This window comes from Pan troglodytes, chromosome 13 (assembly GCF_028858775.2).
Source record: "Pan troglodytes isolate AG18354 chromosome 13, NHGRI_mPanTro3-v2.0_pri, whole genome shotgun sequence".
In the NCBI taxonomy this organism is placed as follows: domain Eukaryota; kingdom Metazoa; phylum Chordata; class Mammalia; order Primates; family Hominidae; genus Pan; species Pan troglodytes.
The window spans coordinates 75987671-76007109 of NC_072411.2; the positions used below are offsets into that span (position 1 = coordinate 75987671).

Consider the following 19439-nt stretch of genomic DNA (forward strand, 5'->3'; position numbering starts at 1 on the left):
AATAGCAAGATGCACTCCGATTTCAAAAATTTGTCTTAGAATCAATGAAATGGGTTTCTCATGTACAGGATTTGGTTGTTTTTCCGTATCTATTGTTTTTGTTTCACTTCTTTTCTATAGATGCTATTGCTTCTTTTATCTCACTGACAATTGCAAGCATACTGATTTTCAAAGTCTTCAACAGAATGTTTTATTTTCTTTAATCTGACATGAATTCATCTCCTAATTGTTGATTTTATCAGCTATCTTTCACAGATTTTGTCTTCATGTATTTTGGAATTTAGGTTTGCAGGATCATCTTGAATACAATTTTTTTCTTTCTTTCTCAGTATTACAATTTTGGGTCTGGCATTTCTGCAAGCCCCAGAACTCATATATAACTCTTGTAAGCAGTAATACTGGCTATATCACAAATCCAAACACTCAGCTAACAGTTCAATGGTTCAGATTGGTTCAGATGTGGTGGTCGTTAAGACTGTGCTGATGTCCTCCTATTTTCCTGCATCATCGTCTCATCTCCGTAAATCTTCATTTAAGTCATACCTCAGGATAACAAACAGCAACAACTTTTTGTAGCTCCCCTTTAACAAAAAAGAGCCCTACTCCAGGCTCTTGTTTTCAGCAATGAATCTAACTCTGGGTTTTTCTGCATGTAGGGTACTTTTATCTATATTAATAGCTAATTAAATAGGATGTAATTCTTGACCTAAATACTTAGCAAGTATAGGAAGTCCTTATACCCTTATCCAAGGTTTTGCTTTCCACAATGGTTTGTTACCCATAGTCAATCACAGTCTGAAAACATGAAATTAAAAATTCCAGAAATAAAGACTTCGCAAGTTTTAAATTACATGCCATTCTTTGCACTAAGAAATCTCATGCTGTCTCATTCCATCCCACCTGGGACGTGAATCATTCCTTTGTCCAGCCTATCCACTATACATGCTACCCACTCATTACCATATAGTAAAAATCATAGTGTATATAGGGTTTGGTACTCCCTGAGGTTTCAGGCATCCACTGGGGGTCTTTGAACCATCCCTCAGTGATAAGGGGGGCAACTATTCTATTTTCATCCTCCTAAAACTAAAAATTAAGCAATATTGTAAAAAGTGTATATGCAGTATAATTATGACAATATTTTAAAATATATGACACTAAGTCTTATTCCTAAGAGATAAGAGAAAATTTCACTTTCTACATTAAATATTTCCATAATGTTTTTGTTTTCCATATCAAGCCATGTATTACTTTTGTAAGCAAATCAACTTTAAGTACAGAAAATACATAATTATAAGTCTCAAAATTAATAAACCAAAAAAATCGTTGGAAAATCAGAATATGAATAGGTTTTCCCCAAGCATTAAAATAAAAATCTTAATTTCTAAAATTTAAAAACCATAGCATGCAATACATACATGATTCACAAATGAAGAGGAACTCAGACATAACCAAGCTAAGTGGTATGATACCTAAATAAACCATCCTCAGGTTATTTTTGATAAGACAACTTTAAAGTCTACAGAAAGCAACAGTGTAAAAGTCTTACACAACAACCTTTTATGTTGTGTAAGAGGGGCAAAAGGAGGTCTACCAATTACTTAAAATCAGCACAGATCATGGTCATCACATTTTGTCTGTTCTTTCTGTAACTCTAAAAAGACCACATTTCCATCATACACTCTACTTTTCAAGCAATAGGGTTGGCCTTTTAGCAGTATTTGTGCATTTCTATAATCAACCAGTTCTGACAGTGATCCCTTAGGTAAAATCAGTAAGGATTTATCTTTCACCTTGTTAGAATCACAAATAAAAATGTTTCAGAAGACATTTCCTCCACTTACCATGTAGAAAATACTTTATTCAAGGCTAGTATCTTTACCCTCAAAAAGGAAAAAAAAAAATCTGAAATAAAAATAACCAAAAAAAGGGAAGAAAAATACAATACTGATATAAATTAAAGAGCACACTGCCAAGACACTATAGGATAGTGAAAAGAACAAAGCCTAGTTGTGAAGCCTTGGGCCAGTTACTTTCCTATCCAACCGTGAGAACAGTAAATAGATTAATGTAAGAAAGAATTATATGAGATAATACACCTAAAAACACCTAAACAGTACCCGATAGAGTAGGAGCCCATAAGAGATCCATCCCTCTCTTTTGCCTGTCAATCTTTAAATACTTAAATATTAAGTTAAAAAATCCTGCCTTTTATAAGGCTTCTATTTTCTCAAAAAAAGATAGCTACCAGTTAACCTGCAACTATCCAGTTTTTCATGAATAATGGGGAATTCTAAACATTAAGTTGTTTGCTTTTAAGAAGAAATGACTTCTATAAACTCTTCTTCCAACTTCAAACACCTGACTCCATTTTAAATGTGCCCAGTCTTGAAAGATTAACTGTATTTTAGATAAAACAAAATCTGACAGAGGACTAAAATTTGAGAGACTGAATTAAGTCTTGGCTTAAATTTGGGGGAAATTTTGACATTGGAAAGATACATAAATTCATATTTTGCCTCCTCTTACCCAGTTTCAAATACACAGCAACGATAAAGTAAAAATGAGACAACAATGAAGTTTCCTAAAACAGCATGCATTTCTCAGTGGGCCACAAATGGACAGAAATATGTAAGATTAGTAGGGTTTCAGCTTGGCGCCTGATGTTTCCAGGAAGATGGAGATTTGCCTTCTAAAGGATAAGGAGTAGTAAAAGTACCCCCAAAAAGAAGGGAACAAAGTCAGACTTACTGCTTAATACAGGCTGGAGTAGAGGTCATTTTTGTTAAAGGGGTCCTTTAAACTTAACAAAAACAAACAAAAAGGCAAGTTCCAGAGCCCTGGTTTAAAAAAAAAAAAAGTACTTTCTCCTTTATTTTGGGAAATTGTTACATTAATGTCATGCTTATCAAAAGTAAAGTGCAGGCTAGGCACAGTGGCTCATGCCTATAATTCCCACACTTTGGGAGGCCAAGGCAAAAGGACTGCTTGTGCCTAGCAGTTCAAGACCAACTTGGGCAACATAGCAAGATGCCATCTCTACAAAAAATTTAAAACTTAGCTGGGCATGGTGGCGCTAGCCTGTAGTTCTACACATTCAGGAGGCTCAGGCCAGGAGTTTGAGATCACAATGCGTTATAATCATGCCACTGCACTCCAGCCTAGAAAACAGAGACCCTGTCTCTTAAAAAAAAAAAAAAAAAGAAAGAAAAAAAGGCAAACCAAGGATGTCAAAGTTTTCAGCATTTTCATCTGGGCATACTACACATAACACTGAAACAAAAATGTTTTGCTCTGATTTTCTAGGGAGAAAAAGCATCTTAACGTATCTCCCTTCTTGCCAATTAGAAAGATAGTATACCAAGAGAAAGTTTATATCCTCAAAATGAATTTATTACTAAATATGCTATGTCTTATCCAGCATTTTTATTCTCACTTGCTTTAACTTTTACTTTCTCAAATAATTTCCCCGTTCCTTTAAAATCAGGACAAAATTCAAATTTAATGGCTTTCTGGAGTATTTATTTTACCCTTCCTGGGCAACATTCAATAAACTAAAATTCCATTTTGTATTCAATATACACAGTGTTTCTATTCTGATAACATTTGAAAAGAAATTACTTTACTGAAGAACTTGGTGCTTTATACCAACTTCATTTCATGACCAACATAAATCCACAAAAATCAAAGTTTCTAGATTTCTTTTCTAACACCTATAGAACGCTGTAACATTAATTTTGTACACACATTAAAAACTAGTTTCTAAAAACTATCTTTTATGTCTTCAGTAGTCTGTCACTTAACTCAAACCTTTTAGTCTCAGAACTCCTTTCCAAACTTACATATTACTGACGTTCACAAAAAACTTCTGTTCATGTAGTATATGTGTATACTGATACTTACCATATCATAAACAGAAATTTAAATTTAGTTCATTTAAAAATAAATCCATTACACGTTAAATTAACATTTTATGAAAAACATTTTTCAAAACAACAAAAAAAGTTTAATGAGAAAACCATGTTTTACATTTTCACAAATCTCTGTAATGTCTAGAGTGAATAAAAGAAGACATTTAAAGTCTCAGATCTGCTCCTGCATTCAATCTCTTGCAATATGGTTCGGGCTGAACCATATGAAGAGTATCTACTCACAGATATCTACCTGGAAAGGGCAAGAATAACTTAATATCCTTTCAGCCAATTGTGGGTTTTCTTTGAATACTACACCAAACTTAACTGGTGGCAGTTTCTTAAAGTTCAGTCCAAATGTGGAATCTGACACTACCTGTAAACTTTCTATACTGTTATTGGTCTATCTCGCACTTTGAATGGATCTTTTACTCATGCATGATTTTATAATACAATGAGTTAGTCATCTGAAAACTGCCGGTTCACTGAACTATCATACAGATCTTCCAAGTGTTAGCACATTTCATTAAAATACAGTATCAAAAAAGCTTTGTTAGTATCACTATCCATCTCATCAGAAAAATATTAAGAAGGTATCAAGCTCATAATAGATTTGAGTTTTCTAAAATTCTAATTTTCACTGGAAAGCACAAATTTTGTCATCTGCAGCAGCAAATGCTTTCCAGTTTTTTCCCTTCACATGACAGGCTCACTTCATTTTTTTTTTTTGAGGAAATATCTGTCACTTAACTACATTAATCTCAAGACCACAGTTTATCATTCTTTCAAGTAAAAACAGTATTTGATGAAAATAGCATCTAGTTCAGCTTGCAACTCACAGAACTGCATAACTGAGGGAAAAAAGTGGTTTTTTAAAGACAATTCTTATTTTGATATGCAGCAAAAATGCTTTATTAAGGCATACTTCCCATTTCATCATAAAGAATACTACAAAGATATGCAGTAGGAACTACAAACCAAAACCATAAAAAGATACCACTTCACACCCACTAGGATGGCTGTAATCAGAAAGATGGGCAATAATAAGGTTGGTGGCGCTAGAGAGAAATTGGGACTCTCAACACATTGCTGATGAGAATGTAAAACGGTATGGTCTCTTTGGAAAACCGGTTAAACCCAATCGCCATATAACCCAGCAATCCAGTCCCAGGTACATACCCAAAAGAAAACATTTCCACACAAAATACTACCTACACAAATGTTCACAGCAGCAATATTCATAATAGCCAAAAAGTGTAAACAACCTAAATGTCCATCAGTAGATAAATAAAATGTGGTATATCCATACAGTGAAACAGTATTCAGCCATATATAAAGAAATGAGGTAATGACACATACCATGACACAGATGAACCTTGAAAACATCATGCTAAATGAAAGAAACCAAACACCAAAGGCCACATATTGTACAATTACACTGATACGAAATAACTGGCAAATCTGAAGGGACAGAAAGTAGCGTAGTGGTTGTCAGGGTCTGAGGGGAAGTGAATGACGAGTGACTGCTAAAGGGTATGGGTTTCCTTTTGAGGTAATAAAAATGCTCTGAAATTAGATAGTGATGATGGTTGTACAACTCCATGACCATAGTTACAACCAGTGAATTGTATAAAGAGTGAGTTTTACGCTATGTGAGTTATATCCCAATAAAGCTATTATTTTTTAAAAGACATGCAGCCCTCAAGGGTCAAGATTTAGTAAATATCTTTTCTTACTGGTTCATCAAGGTCATTCTTGAGTGAAACTGGGATTTTTCTTTAACTGCAAGTGTATGGTCATGAAGAATACAGCAACAACTATTACAGTTTGCTGTCACTGCCTTGATTTATGCTAAGACACAAGCAGTTTTATCCACCACCACTGAAAGTGTCAACACAGAGAACAAGGCAAACAATTTCTTAGTGCAGCTTGATGTGAAGGACCTCTGAGAGGGTCTCAGGGATATCCAATGGTCCACAGATCACATTTTAAGAACTACTGTTCTAGGCCAGGAGCAGAGCGGTGGCTCACGCCTGTAATCCCAGCACTTTGGGAGACCCACACCTGTAATCCCAGCACTTTGGGAGGCCCACACCTGTAATCCCAGCACTTTGGGAGGCCAAGACAGGCAGATCACTTGAGGTCAGGAGTTTGTGACCAGCCTGGCCAACATCTTTACTAAACCTCATCTTTACTAAAAATACAAAAATTAGCCGGATGTGGTGGTGTGCACCTGTAATCCCAGTTATTCAGGAGCTAATCCCAGTTACTCGAGAGGCTGAGGCACGAGAATTGCTTGAACCCAGAAGGCAGAGGTTGCAGTGAACCAAGATCACACCACTGCACTCCAGCCTGTGTGACAGAGCGAGACTCCATCTCAAAACAAACAAACAAACAAACAAAAAACTACTGCTCTAAACCAGTTTCAGAAATCCTAATCCCAACCCCTAAAAAAAAATAATCACAGCTTCAGAAGGCTCAAATGCAATTAAAGGATTTCCAAATACGGATCTGAGGTTCTAAGACCATTCCAATTTTCTAAGCATGTATCACAAATTTATCAAAAGAAAAAAGGTAATCTTTAAATGGTGATGGGAGTTATGTGAATCAGTTCAGTTAAAGTGTCCCAATTTAAGAGTTTAGAATCACTGACCTGGTGAAAGAATGTTAGTAGTACAATCTCCACAGAAATCCAAATACAAAACAGAATTAAAGTAATAAGTTCAGGATTTACTGCACAACAAAACATTCAATCAAATGTTATCTAGACAGACAACATTAATAGGGTAAAAATGACACTATCTCTTTTTAAACTTTATTATTTAATTCTTACACAACATTCAAAGAGTAGACTTCAGAAATGTCTACCCATACTATTGACAACTATTTCTAGCACAGCTAAGTTTAATGCCCACTATCACAGAATCAAAGAATTTTTGGTCTGGAAGGTCACCTAGACAGTTACCTAGTCCAACACCTCCATTTTACACAACAAGGAAACTGAGTTTGCAAAAGAAAAATAACTTGGTCAAAATCACACACCTAGCAAGTGGCTGAGGCATATTTACTCCCTGTACCATGTTTTCACTATACCAACCTGACTCCTCAACCAAATATAATGCATAAAAATTTTAATTCACATCACACTAAGGCCAACCAAGACACCCTACCTGCCAAATAAAAATTTTATAATGCCTGACAATATCAATCAGATGTCAAAACAAATATAAAATTAAGAAAAAACTATAAATGTTAATTGGCATAATAGAAACATGAATCCCTAACTTCAAAAACTACAAACTTTCAAAGAATAATTTGGAAGATACTTTGATGTCTACTTTCATACAAACATATTTTCATACAAACATTGATCATTACTTCTAATGTGAGTCTGATGCTGATAAATACCTAAAACAAAAAATTTCCCTCTATGTATTATCACTGAACTTATTTATGGCATGACATAACTTAAGACTCACCTGCAGGACTGTCAGCATTCTCTCCTGGATGTAGCTGTATACCAGCAGAATCTATAGAGTTCACTGTAACTGTTTGTAGATTTGGCAACTGACCAGTGCTTAGACTAACTGGAGTTGAAGTGAAGGCTCCACCTGCCGCAACTTGACCAAGTGTGAGGGTTTGAACAGGCGTCAAAGTTATTTGTTGGGCAGCAGTATTCTGTATTTGCAAATTCTGCAAGTTCTGGACCCCTTGTACTTGAAACGTTTGCCAAGTTACCTGTCCAGAAGGGGTCACTGTCTGTGCCTGAATTAAAAAGGTTCCAGGATTCAGCTGCAACTGAAGATTTTGCAAAGCCTGTTGTGATATATTTTGACCACTGGCTTGCACACCATGGATTGTCTGTGGTGTAATACCTTGCACAATTTGGGCTTGACTGGTTGGCTGCTGAGACTCTTGAAGTTGTAGATGCTGTACAACAGGCTGTGCTGTAGAAACCTGAATATTCTGTGCCTGTGTCTCTTCAGAAACAGGCGACTGGATATAATTTCCCTGAAGATCTGAAGAATGAACTTGCCCACTAGATGTAGTCAAGCTATTTGTGTTTTGTTGTAATATACCTGTACTATCTATCGTAACAGGCAACTGTGATGAAGAGGATGTTGGCACAAATAAATCTGTATCAGTATTAGTTTCATTAATATCAGGAGAAACCCGCTCACCAGTCCTTTCTGAATTGTCTGAACTATCCATAGCTTGTCCTGTGTTTATCAAATGTCCGTCAGCATTAATGCCTGCAGTCATTGTCTGAGAACTGCCCGAGAGTCCCAAAGAATCTAGATCGACACTATTGATTGGTACAAACGTAATATTTCCTGGCAGACCAAGAGGCACATTAGCAACTACTTGGGTTTGACCAGGAAAAGATGAACCACCAATTGCAACTCCCTGAACCTGGACTTGACCAGTCTGTGGTATGAGATTCTGGATGTTAGCAGAAGGTGTTCCAGAGGCAAGTAAGGTTTGATTAGAGCCAGGAATGATCTGAATTTGACTGCTTTCTTGATTTATACCCCCATTATCTGAAGAGCCTGTGAAACCAATTTGAACCTGCTGACCATCTGCTGACTGGATCTGTGGTATCACTTGATATTGAACATTGGACACTGTACCATTTGATGAATCTGATCCTGGTGCAACGGAAAATATTTGTTGATTCTGCAAATTCTGAAGGGGAAGAACATACTGCCCACTTGAAGTAGCAGCACTTGGAATCTGGACTAGATTACCAGCTTCATCTTTTATAGTTGTAGGTGTGGCTGACAAAACCTCCCATCGGTTTGGTGCTCCTCCTAACTGTGCAGAAGCCAAATCACCTGTCTGGATGAAGGAAACAAAAAGGTGATATATTTTTGGTATATTTAAATCAACCCTCAAAAAATTCTAAAAACTGGTATAAATCCTACTACCTGAAAATTCAACTTATCTTAAAACACAATAGAGTTCAAATACAGGAGCAGTACTATATGAACTAAAATAATTATCACTTCCAGTTTTGTTACTGCAAAGACAATTCATCCTATTTGAGTGGGATAAAAAAAATTCTCAGAATGTTCATCACAACCACAGACCAATCTTCTAATCCTGCATCTATGATCTCTAACACTACACAGTTAAAACACAAAACAAAACAGTGGAGATGGCTATGACCAAATCAGGTGCATTATATTTGTGTATAAAAAGGAAACATATGCATAGTGTATTAAGTCATCTGACTTAGAAAAGATTTATTGCTATAAACCTAAAATCAAACAATGAAATCTACTCTTTTGTGGCATCTATTAACATACTCTAAAGTAAACTCATGGCTAGGGCTATTCCATTAAGCTATCAAACTCTACTTTTTCCATGAACTAATGAAAAACAAAGACCTTAAAAAAACTTAATGAGAAAAAGTCATTGCCCCGTGACCACATGACGTGGCCCCATTTGAAAGGTTTCTCTAGGATCAGAAGCTGGAGGATACACACTGTGACTTTACTTACTAGTCTAAGTTTTCAGTAGAATGTCTGGCATATACCTTTTGTATTCTGGTGTATTAATACACCAGAGAGAAAGATAATCTAGGGTTTCATTATATTCTCAATGGGAATCTCAATGGGACCATAAAAATCAGTTGAGACATACACAGTTCTCTCAACATAAACCATTCTATAAAACTTAATGCAAATATGATAAACAAAAAAATCTTAAGTTTCTTAAAGAAACTCACTACCTAATTTTCATGAAGACACAGTTGAGAAATATATACAGTTATTTCAGTGGATGAACCACAGTTAAATGACTGAATTCAAACATTTGAACGTAATTTACCAAGATGAAATACACACGTGAGTAAACCCATGACATACAATCCCAATCTTCAAACGGTTCACTGTCAATCCAAGCAGACATACACACATCCATGCTAATACAATGTGAAAAGTAGCATAGACTAGTCATATGATCAAAACACTCTGTGGAAGACACAAGATTGAAAAAAAAGATTTCATACAGAGATAAAGTAGTATTAGAATATAAGATTTTCCTGTAGTCAGTTAAAAAAGAGGCACTAATAAAAGCATAGAAACAATAAAATCACAAAAAGAAACCCTAAATAATAATACGCAGTTTGGAGTTGAAGAAAAGATCCCAAAAAGGCTCATATTCATAGAGGAAAGTAATGGGAAACAGGACTAGATATTTTTATCAACGCTTGTAAATGGCTTCACAGATCCCACTAAATTGTTCGGACTTTATCCTGTAGATAGTGAGTGAAAGCTATAAAAGGTTTAAAGGTTTATAAGCAAGTGAGTGGTGCAATCACATCTGTGTCTTATAAAGATAAACTAAGGCTCAATGAAGGAGACTGAAAGAAAGGGAGAAGAGACTAAAGGCTGAGAAATTGTGGAACCCAATACAAATCTCTAGGCCTGAACTATAAAATAGCGATCTGTCTTAAATACACTTAAATTATATTTACTCAACAATTTTAAAATGAAGCATCAGACATTAAAGTCACATGTCACTCTGCAACTTCAATCTGGTATAGAAATTACAATGTTAAGTCACCTTTCCTAACATTACAGTGACAAATGTTTCATTTCGGTCTCTTGGCATTTTAAGTAAACTACAAATATTTAAATCTATACACTAAAATCTACACTAAAGTGTGTCTAAAATCTAACCTTTATCTTCTTAAGGTTATTGCTCACCTGGAGGATCCACTGAAATTTTTTCTGACCAGCATAAAATTTACAGGTATTGAACTTTTATCAAAGAATATAGTAACTCAGACACAAATTAATTTTATAATACTGGCATTTTGTCCCTTTTCCTTTCTTTAAAAAAAACAAAGTCAAATTTACAGCACCTAAAGTGTTTTTTTTTTTTTTTACAAAATAGTAATAAAGGCAGATATTCAACCATCACTGAACAGCTTTCTAGTCAAGAAATTCCTTGAAAATAAATACAGCTAACGCAAATGACAAATCTGAGTAAATATTGCCCAAGTCATCCCCTCTCCAGAAGCTAGATAAAAATAAACTGTAGTGCCATTTTTCTCAGCAATTCAGGCCATTAATTGAAGGAAAATCTCTAAACCTAGAGCAAAGTGATGTATTCCGAACTTTTCTGAATAAGCCTGAAATGAAAAGCATTATTAAAATACCTGTGAAGCACAACGATGGGGAAAAAAAAAAAAAAGCAACAGGTAATTTAAGGAAAAGAATCAAGCAAGAAAAGGGACTTTTTTAATTTAATAAATTTGCAGTTTTAAAAAAAATTGCTGAATACCCTATTTTCTAAATGGAATGGAAAAAACACATTGAATCAGAAAACTACTAGATGATTTATGCTAAAACTACACTCGACAATATATTACACAAGAAAAAAAAAAAAAAGCTCAGAACTGAGTTCTAGTTCTGGCTACACTGTGGAATTGTGTGAGTTACAGCAACTCAATTTTCTCATGTCAACAACCGGAAAAACATTACCTTGCAGGGTCATAAGAATCAGAAGAAAAATATTAAATTTTATAAACTATTGAGCACTGTGCAATCCCAAGATCATTGTGAGTGCTAAGATTATGAGAATAGATTTGAAAAACATCCATTAAAATTAGCCTAGCACAATTCCTGGCACTCAGTAAGATCAATATATATTTACTGAATGAAAAGTTATTTTACTTTAAAATCATTGCAAACACAATGACAGAATGGATCAAAACAAATTTTGAGGTATTAAGAGCCTTCTATGAAAAAGTCTAAACCAATTTTAAGCCTATTTATTTCCACAATTCCACAATGAATCAGCTCCAAATATTTCAAAACTACAAAGCCTTGTAAAGCACAATCAAATTTCTTTGTAAAAGAAATTTTATCAGCAATATACCACTAAAAGAGATAAAGTACACTAAATACCAAATGGGAGAGGAATAAATTAGAAAATCATCTGAGACCAAAAAAAAAAAAAAAAAAGTTTGAAAAATGTTTGATGTTAGACTACTGGAAACACTACAGAAACAAAAGAATAAAAGGAGATTTAAAAACGTACAACCGTGACAGGGCCGGTGGCTCACGCCTGTAATCCTAGCACTGTGGGAGGCTGAGGCGGGCAGATCACTTGAGGTCAGGAGTTTGAGACCAGCCTGACCAACATGATGAAACCCCGCCTCTACTAAAAAGACAAAAATTAGCCGGGCATGGTGTACATCTGTAGTCCCAGCTACTCTGGGACTCGGGCTGTAGTCCCAGCTACTCTGTGGGCTGAGGCGGAAGAATGGCTTGGGCCTGGAAGGCGGAGATTGCAGTGAGCCGAGATTCCGCCACCGCACTCCAGCCTGAGTGACAGGGCGAGACTCAGTCTCAAAAAAATAAAAATTAAAAAAATTAAAACAGGCAACCTAGACGAGAACTAGTATTTGGTTTAGAAGCAAGATAATCCTCTACATAACCTATGTCTACGTAAGTTTACAAACCAAATTAAAAATCCACCAGTGTTTCTCTCAGTACCTTTCTTACCGGACAATTAACAAACAAAACCTAGGCAGGTGGATCCTTTGAGTCTAGGAGTTCAAGACCAGCCTAGGCAACATGGCGAAGCCCCATCTCTACAAAAAATACAAAAATTAGCCAGGCGTGGTGGCACGTGCCTGTAGTCTCAGCTACTAGGGAGGCTGAGGTGGGAGGATCAACTGAGCCCCAGTGGTTGAGGCTGCAGTGAGTTGTAATCACACACCTCCATTCCAGCCTGGGAGACAAAGCGAGCCTTTCTCAAAAAACAAACAAAACACCATCTAACATGAATGTTGGCATTAGTACAGTAAAAAGTTGTAACTAAGGCACTCTAAGTCTCTCTACATACAAATATACCTGTGGAAACGGAAAAAGAAAAAATTCACACCACCTATTGCATAGCATTTGGAAATGATTATTAACTTAGTTCCCACGAATGCCTTTACAAAAGCCAGAAATAGGAAAGGAAGGAGTATAACTGGAAACAAGAACAGGTGTGAAGCTGAGGTGGAAACAAATTAAGAACTTAGGCAAATATTCAAGTTTCTTAAAATCTTCAAAGAGCACTAAAAGAACTCAAACAGACTTCAAATAGAATTACCCTACCCAATGAATTAGTTACAATGACAGCACAGGTCTTATTTTAAATAATGGCAAAATAACTTTTTTGAAGTAAGCTATTACTTATTTTTTAGCTCAACATTTATGTGCCAAATTAAGGAACACTAAATTTACAACCTAAACCAAAGATCAAGCAATCACTTTCATAATAGTCACTTATTTTAGGCCAGGCGCAGTGGCTTATGCCTGTAATCCCAGCACTTTGGGAGGCCAAGGTGGGCAGATCATGAGGTCAGGAGATCGAGACCATCCTGGCTAACACGGTGAAACTCTGTCTCTACTAAAAATACAAAAAAAAAATTAGCCGGGCGTGGTGGCACACACCTGTCGTCCCAGTTACTCGGGAGGCTGAGGCAGGAGAATGCTGTGAACCCAGGAAGCAGAGCTTGCAGTGAGCCGAGATCGCGCCACTGCACTCCAGTCTGGGCGACAGAGTGAGACTCTGTCTCAAAAAAATAAAAATAAAAATAAAATAGTCACTTATTTTATTCCACTAAAGTAAAAATGAAGTAAATTAATAATCCACAAGCTCACATAAATGCAAACTGGTCAAAGTTAATACTTGCACAAAGGTCTACTTTTTTCTATTTCCTGGTTTACTACTAAAATTAGCCACAAGTACAAAGGAGCGTTGCTATAAAACCATCTTTCAGAGTCCATGTTGTACGACATTATATACGAGACTGCTTTGTGACTAGACTTCTTCAGCAATGTACTGTGGGTAACCAAACACCCTTGGCTAGGATCCTCTTTTATGACAAATTCCAAATTCAAAATCCAAATATTAAAAGCAATCTTCAGCACAGTTGATTGGCTTTTCAAGGCCCTTTTAATCTCAAAATACCAAGCTAAACTGGCATAAAGTTCATCTGTATGTGTATATTTCCACTTGTTTAAACACAACAATATATATGCAATGTGGAATCCTGGACTGGATCCCAGAAGAGAAAATGGACATTAGTGGAAAAGCTGGTGAAACGCAAACAAACTCTGGTTAGTAATGTCATACCAATGTTCATTTCTTAATTTGGACAAATGTATCATCATTATCCTAACATTAGGGGAAGCTGGATGAAGGGTATGAGATGACTCAGTTCTGTATTTCCAACTTTTCTATAAATTTAAAATTATTCCAAAATACAATTATTTAAAAACACAGCTATAACCTCTCATAATTCCCAGTCATTTGAGTAATAAAAGATTATCTAAGCCCATGAACTCATGTGAATTTCCTTTTCTAAGATGTGCTGAAAAGATGTCTTAAGTTCATATTTGCACTGGAAAAATAAATTTTTAGCAAATTTTCTATTTGCTAAGGCAAATACACACAAGCCAGTCTTACCAATTTTACTCAAAGTGAAAAATCTTGGGTGCAGGTACCAGACATCATAAATATATGGTTTGGGTTTTTTGTTTTTTGTTTTTTAGGCAAAACTATTTTCATTTTACTATGATTGGCAAATTATGATGTATTCGATGGATAAATCTCAGATTTATCAGATTGATTCTAGTTCGTGTTCATGTGGCAGAATATGTGTTGTCAGGAGTGATTTGGTAATTCAGAGAAGCAGCTGAAGAAGCATGGAAACTTCCCTACAAGTATATGGCCACAGCTGGCTAAGGTTGGAGACAGTATTCTATCCTTGGGCCTCAGACTCACATATGTATGTACATACACATATTATTCACCCATATTTCCTTCCTTCTCCCCTCCCCCATCTGTAAACTGATATCTAAACTTTATAAATTACAGTTACAAGAAAAGTTTTGTTCCATTTGAAATACAAAAAAGATCAGGAGAAGCAATCTGCTTTTTAATTTTACTTATGCAGTAGTTTTTTAAGATACAGTCAATTTGTTTTGGCACTTTGGAACTAGAGGGATACAGTTCATAAAAAAATCTACCAACCCTCAGCGAAGCTGAAATGAGGTGAACAGAAGGCGTACCAATCCATAAATGTATTTAAAAATAACAAAGCCTAATATAATTTTACATTTTTACATCTTAATCTGCTTATGAAACAACAAGACATTAAAACTATTCACATCCCCTATAACGAAGCACTAAAATTACAAATTATTTACAAGTAATAGCTTAACATTGGTTTAACTTAAAAAAAAAAAAAATACCTGGACATACTAAGCATTTGTTGTAGACTATACCAAATACCAAACTTCTGTCTTCAGTGACTATTCAAAGTATCACTCCACAAATCAATTCCTATGATCCACCACACACACACACTCAAATGAGAGAGTTTTCATTATTCTAATAGGTGAACAAATCTACACAACAGTGATGACCCAAATGTAAAATTCACAATTAACAGTCTAAAAACTGTTCCTATCCTATTTGTATTAACCCCTCATATAACACAGGCGAGCTCCTCCCCTTGCCCCAGACACTGAAAACACTACAGAAAGAATCCCACCATATCTTACCTGACTAGCAGTCGTAATAAAATGAAAACATACTTTTGCCAACCAAATTCAGCTATAAGTATTGTACTACTAGTATGCATGTAAATACAATTCCTTACACATACTTTTCTAACACTGTTATATTCAGTTTCAAAATCTAAAGTACTATCTAAGCAACTTGCTGATTTCAAAGGCTGCTAAATGTTTCATTTACCCCCCTTACAAAAAAAAAAAAGTCACTGCAAATTTTAGTAGTCTGCAAAAACTAAAATTCAACGATTTTGAATGGTCAACTAAAAAAGCAGTCTTCACTCCTGCATACAAAAGGGTAATTCAAAGAATAAACCCTCATTTTTTAAAATAATGTATGATTTAAAGCAGTAAGATCCTGTAACGTCCAACAGAAAATGCTCCAGGTTCAAAAATACTAAAAACTAAAGACACTGCCTCTAGTTGATACTATCTATGGCCGATAGGCTGTGCTTGAAAATTTTGTAGTGTTAAGCGAAGGAGTTTTCAGCACTGATATGAATTGCTCAAACATCCATTTTGGAGTCCTCTACCCCCGCCCTCTCAGACTTCATTTTGTGAAGATTTTGCGCGAGGTGCTGCAGTGACAATTTCGAGAAAGCCTGGGCTGGCTTCAGATCCAAACCGGGATGCGAAAGAGCAGGAAAGGGCGCCCTGGAGCCCAGCGGCCCGTGCGGGTCGGGGGAAGCGCGGGCGCCGGGGAGGCCTTTCGGGCGGGCGCGCCACGGGTCCGGGATGGCGGGCGCCCGGCCTCGGCGGGGGCGGGCCGCGCGCGGGACTTACCGCTCCGGCGGCGGCGGGGGCCCCGGCTGCGGCGGCCGCCTCCTCCTCGTCGTCGCCCGGCGATGGCGGCCCTATCTTGCTGCAGGTAGCGGCCAGCAGAGCGAGCGGTGACGGCTGAGTGTCCTACCCCCAATGGGCGGGTTCAGAGAGGGAGACAGGGGGAGGGGGTGGCGGTTAGGGCCGGGCCGCCTTTCGCACAGGAAGTACGACTCGGTCCCCGCCGACTGCGCCCGGGCGAGCGCCAGCCCGCGCTCTCCTCCTCCTCCTTCTCCTCCTGGTCCCGCCGCCAGCCCACGCCTGGCGTCCCCCACTCCAAGCACCCCGGCTCCCCGGTCCGCGGGCAGGCGGGCGGCGGGCTGCGCGCCGGGCCTCCGCCTTCCGCCCGGAACCCACCCCCGGGAGGGCACGCTGGGGCCCACACTCACACGCGCACAAAAAGGCGGCAGGCGGGCGAGGCGGGGCGGCGCGGGCGGGGTCGGAGCGTTGGCGCCTCGGGCGGGCAGCTCCCGGGGCGGGGGGAGGGGAGTGGAGAGGAGGGGAGAGACGAGGAGGGAGGGGTGAGGCGAGGAGGGAGGGGAGAGGCGAGGGGAGGAGAAAGCGGCGCGAGGGGGGAGCCGGGCCGGGGTTCAGCCGCTCCTCACCTGGGCCGCCGCCGCCGCCGCCACCGCACCGTTTCCGTGCTGTTGCTGCTGCTGCAGATACTCGCCGTGGCCGCCGCCGCCGCCACCGCCGCCGACGCTATCCACGTCCAAGGCAGCCATTTCCTCTTGTTTCACGGGCTTTTCGGGAGCTGCAGGCACAGCGCGGGGGGGTGGGGGTGGGGAGGAAGGCGGGTGGCGGAGAGGGAGGGGGCCCGCGGGCCGAAGCGAAATTACTCCCAAAGCCCGGACCCAGGCCCCTTCCCCTCCCCCACCCGCCCCCCTGCGGCGGCGGCGGCGGCGGCTCCCTCCTCCCCTCCTGCTGCTGCCCCCGCCCGCCGCTGCCTGTAACCCTCCTCCTCCTCCTCTTTCCCTCCTCCTCCTCCTCCCCGCGCTGCCCCTGCCCCCTCTCCTCTCCTCCCCTTTCCCTTCGCGCCGCTCGCTCTCACTCGCGCTCGCTCCTCTCGCACCGTCAGTCACTCACACACGCCCGCCCGCGCCCGCACACAGGGGGATGCGCTCCCGGCGGACCGGGCCGCCCGCCCCGGGGCCTGGCGGGGAGACGGCGTTGCTGGGGCTTCGGGGGTGGACGGTGGCTGGCGGGGAGGGGAGGGAGGCGCAGGGGAGTGCAGCTTTCTGCCTCTCACAGACACTCGGTCGCACACACGGGGCCGAGACCGGCGGCAGCGGCCCCGGGCTGGCTGTGGTCGGCGGCGGCGGCGGCGGCGGCAGCAGCAAGGGTTGCTCTCTCTCGGCTTTACGTACCGGTCATAGTGTGTTTAGGGCACCTCAGGCGGGGCTCCCCGCCGCCTTACACATGGTGAGGAGCGAAGGCGGCGGCGGCGGGAGAGGATGCGGGAAGCGGCGGCGGACACGGCCGGAGCGGTCCGGGGATTTTTTTTTTCCTATTTTGATTGACTGTGCGGGAAACACAAAAGGTGGAGCCTCCAGCCCAAAAGGGGGGAAGAGGGTGACAGCCCGCCCGGAACTCCCGCCCCTCTTCTTGGCCCTCATTCGCTGCCGTGCTCTCTGTCGGCTGTGCTCATTGGTCCAGGCGCCTGTCCGTCGGTCTGCCAGGCGGCGCGCTTCCTGTTTGCCCCCGGGTGGAAGGGGAGAGACAATGAGCGGCCGTGGTAGCGTAGGTTTTCGAGAGCGGCTACGGCTCGCCGGTTACCCCGCTGTGCCCGCCTCTCTCGCCGGCTGCCGCTGCCAGGCCCGAGGCGCAGGCCTCCTCCACCTTGCAGGCGCTCGGAGCAGGCCTAGCCAAGCTGTAGGGGAGCTGAGCTGGGGAGGAAATTCGTCCCCGGTGACTCCTGCTCCACTGGACGCTTCCTCCATCCCGGCAGCAGTCTTGGCCGGATCTCCCCAGGGCCTCGCGCTCTTGGAGCCGCCGCTTCCCTGCGCTGCCAGGAGGCCACCGCTGCTCAGCCCCGGGGCTGTGCTGCTGCGGCCGCTGCCGCTACTGAGCAAACCAGACCCGCCCCACGAGCCCGGGGGGAGGGAGCTGGTATTAGGGGAGACACCCCCTCCGAGGCTGGAGGAGGATTTTTCTCTCTCACATCCAGCTTCCTGATTCACAGTCACAGCCATCTCGCTCCCAGCCCCCTTAGCCCCAGTTTTCCAACCGGTCTCCCACTTTCACGTACCCTGAAGGCAGGCATTTAAAGCAAAAAAGAAATCTCAAGTCACCTCACATACGGAAGGAGAGTTTTAATTTTGGCCAGTGGCACCAAAACGGGCACTTAAAAGTATATTTCATTTTACTTGTGGTATGTGTATGTATTCAGTGGGGCAGAATTCTGTGTTTTAAAAAATCGGTCACATAATCATTTTGCTGCACAAACGTATTATTCCCGGCCTCTTTATCCTCTTGGTACCAAGTCAGATATCTCCTGAAACAAGCCCATCAACTACTGCCAACGTTTTTTAAAGTCGTGAACCGGTGAACTACCTTTTTTCCCCCCATTGGAACATTTTTGTTGTATTTTAAAATCTTGTTTCACTTACTGGATTAGGTTAACACTCCTTCCTTCTTTGGCATCCTTGATATCTTGCTGTCATCCTGGGGGAAAATGCTCAGGTTTTAAGTGTGTGTTTTGCCAACTAAGAGACATCTCTCCCTGTTACCTTCAAGTATAGTTGCCAAGAAAGAAGTTAAATTCAAGAGGTGGAAACACTGTCCACAATACCTGTTTTTTAGAACTCTGGCTCAAGATTCAGTTTTCCCATTACTGTGATTATTATATTTTGTGTGATGTGTGATATGTGATGTGCTGGTGGATGAGGTTGTGAAGTCCAAGCACTTTAACCAGATTTTGTGTGTGCTAACTTAATAGGTAATCCATTTGTGAGATACTGAGTTTGCATCCCAGTTCCAAAGCACTTAACCGCCTATGCTGACAGGATCAGAAACATTGTATGGTTACTTTGCTCTTAATTGTACAAAGATCAAATTTCCAGGGAATTAACCTAAAAACCACAAACATGCGGAAACGAGACTCAAAATTGTGAGTCCAAGAATA

General features: G+C 40.4%; 1 protein-coding gene across 4 annotated transcripts in view; it reads right to left on the reverse strand.

The window, feature by feature from the left end:
* Nucleotides 1-18396, reverse strand: part of SP3 (Sp3 transcription factor) — a 57340-nt gene extending 38944 nt beyond the window's left edge. Inside the window, exons 1-4 of one of the 4 annotated variants that reach the window (XR_010150156.1) lie at nt 17683-18369; nt 16921-17069; nt 16280-16402; nt 7391-8750 (exon numbers count right to left, since the gene is read on the reverse strand). Coding sequence is in view for 3 of the 4 variants with exons in the window: in XM_016950059.4 (XP_016805548.1) it covers nt 7391-8750; nt 16280-16402; nt 16921-17069; nt 17683-17689 (1639 nt within the window). In the remaining variant the exon portion in view is untranslated. Of the gene's footprint in view, nt 1-7390; nt 8751-16279; nt 16403-16704; nt 17070-17682 lie in introns of all 4 variants that reach the window. The other 3 variants (XM_016950059.4, XM_063791308.1, XM_054679952.2) reach the window with 3 other exon arrangements.
* Nucleotides 18397-19439: the final 1043 nt, after the last annotated feature.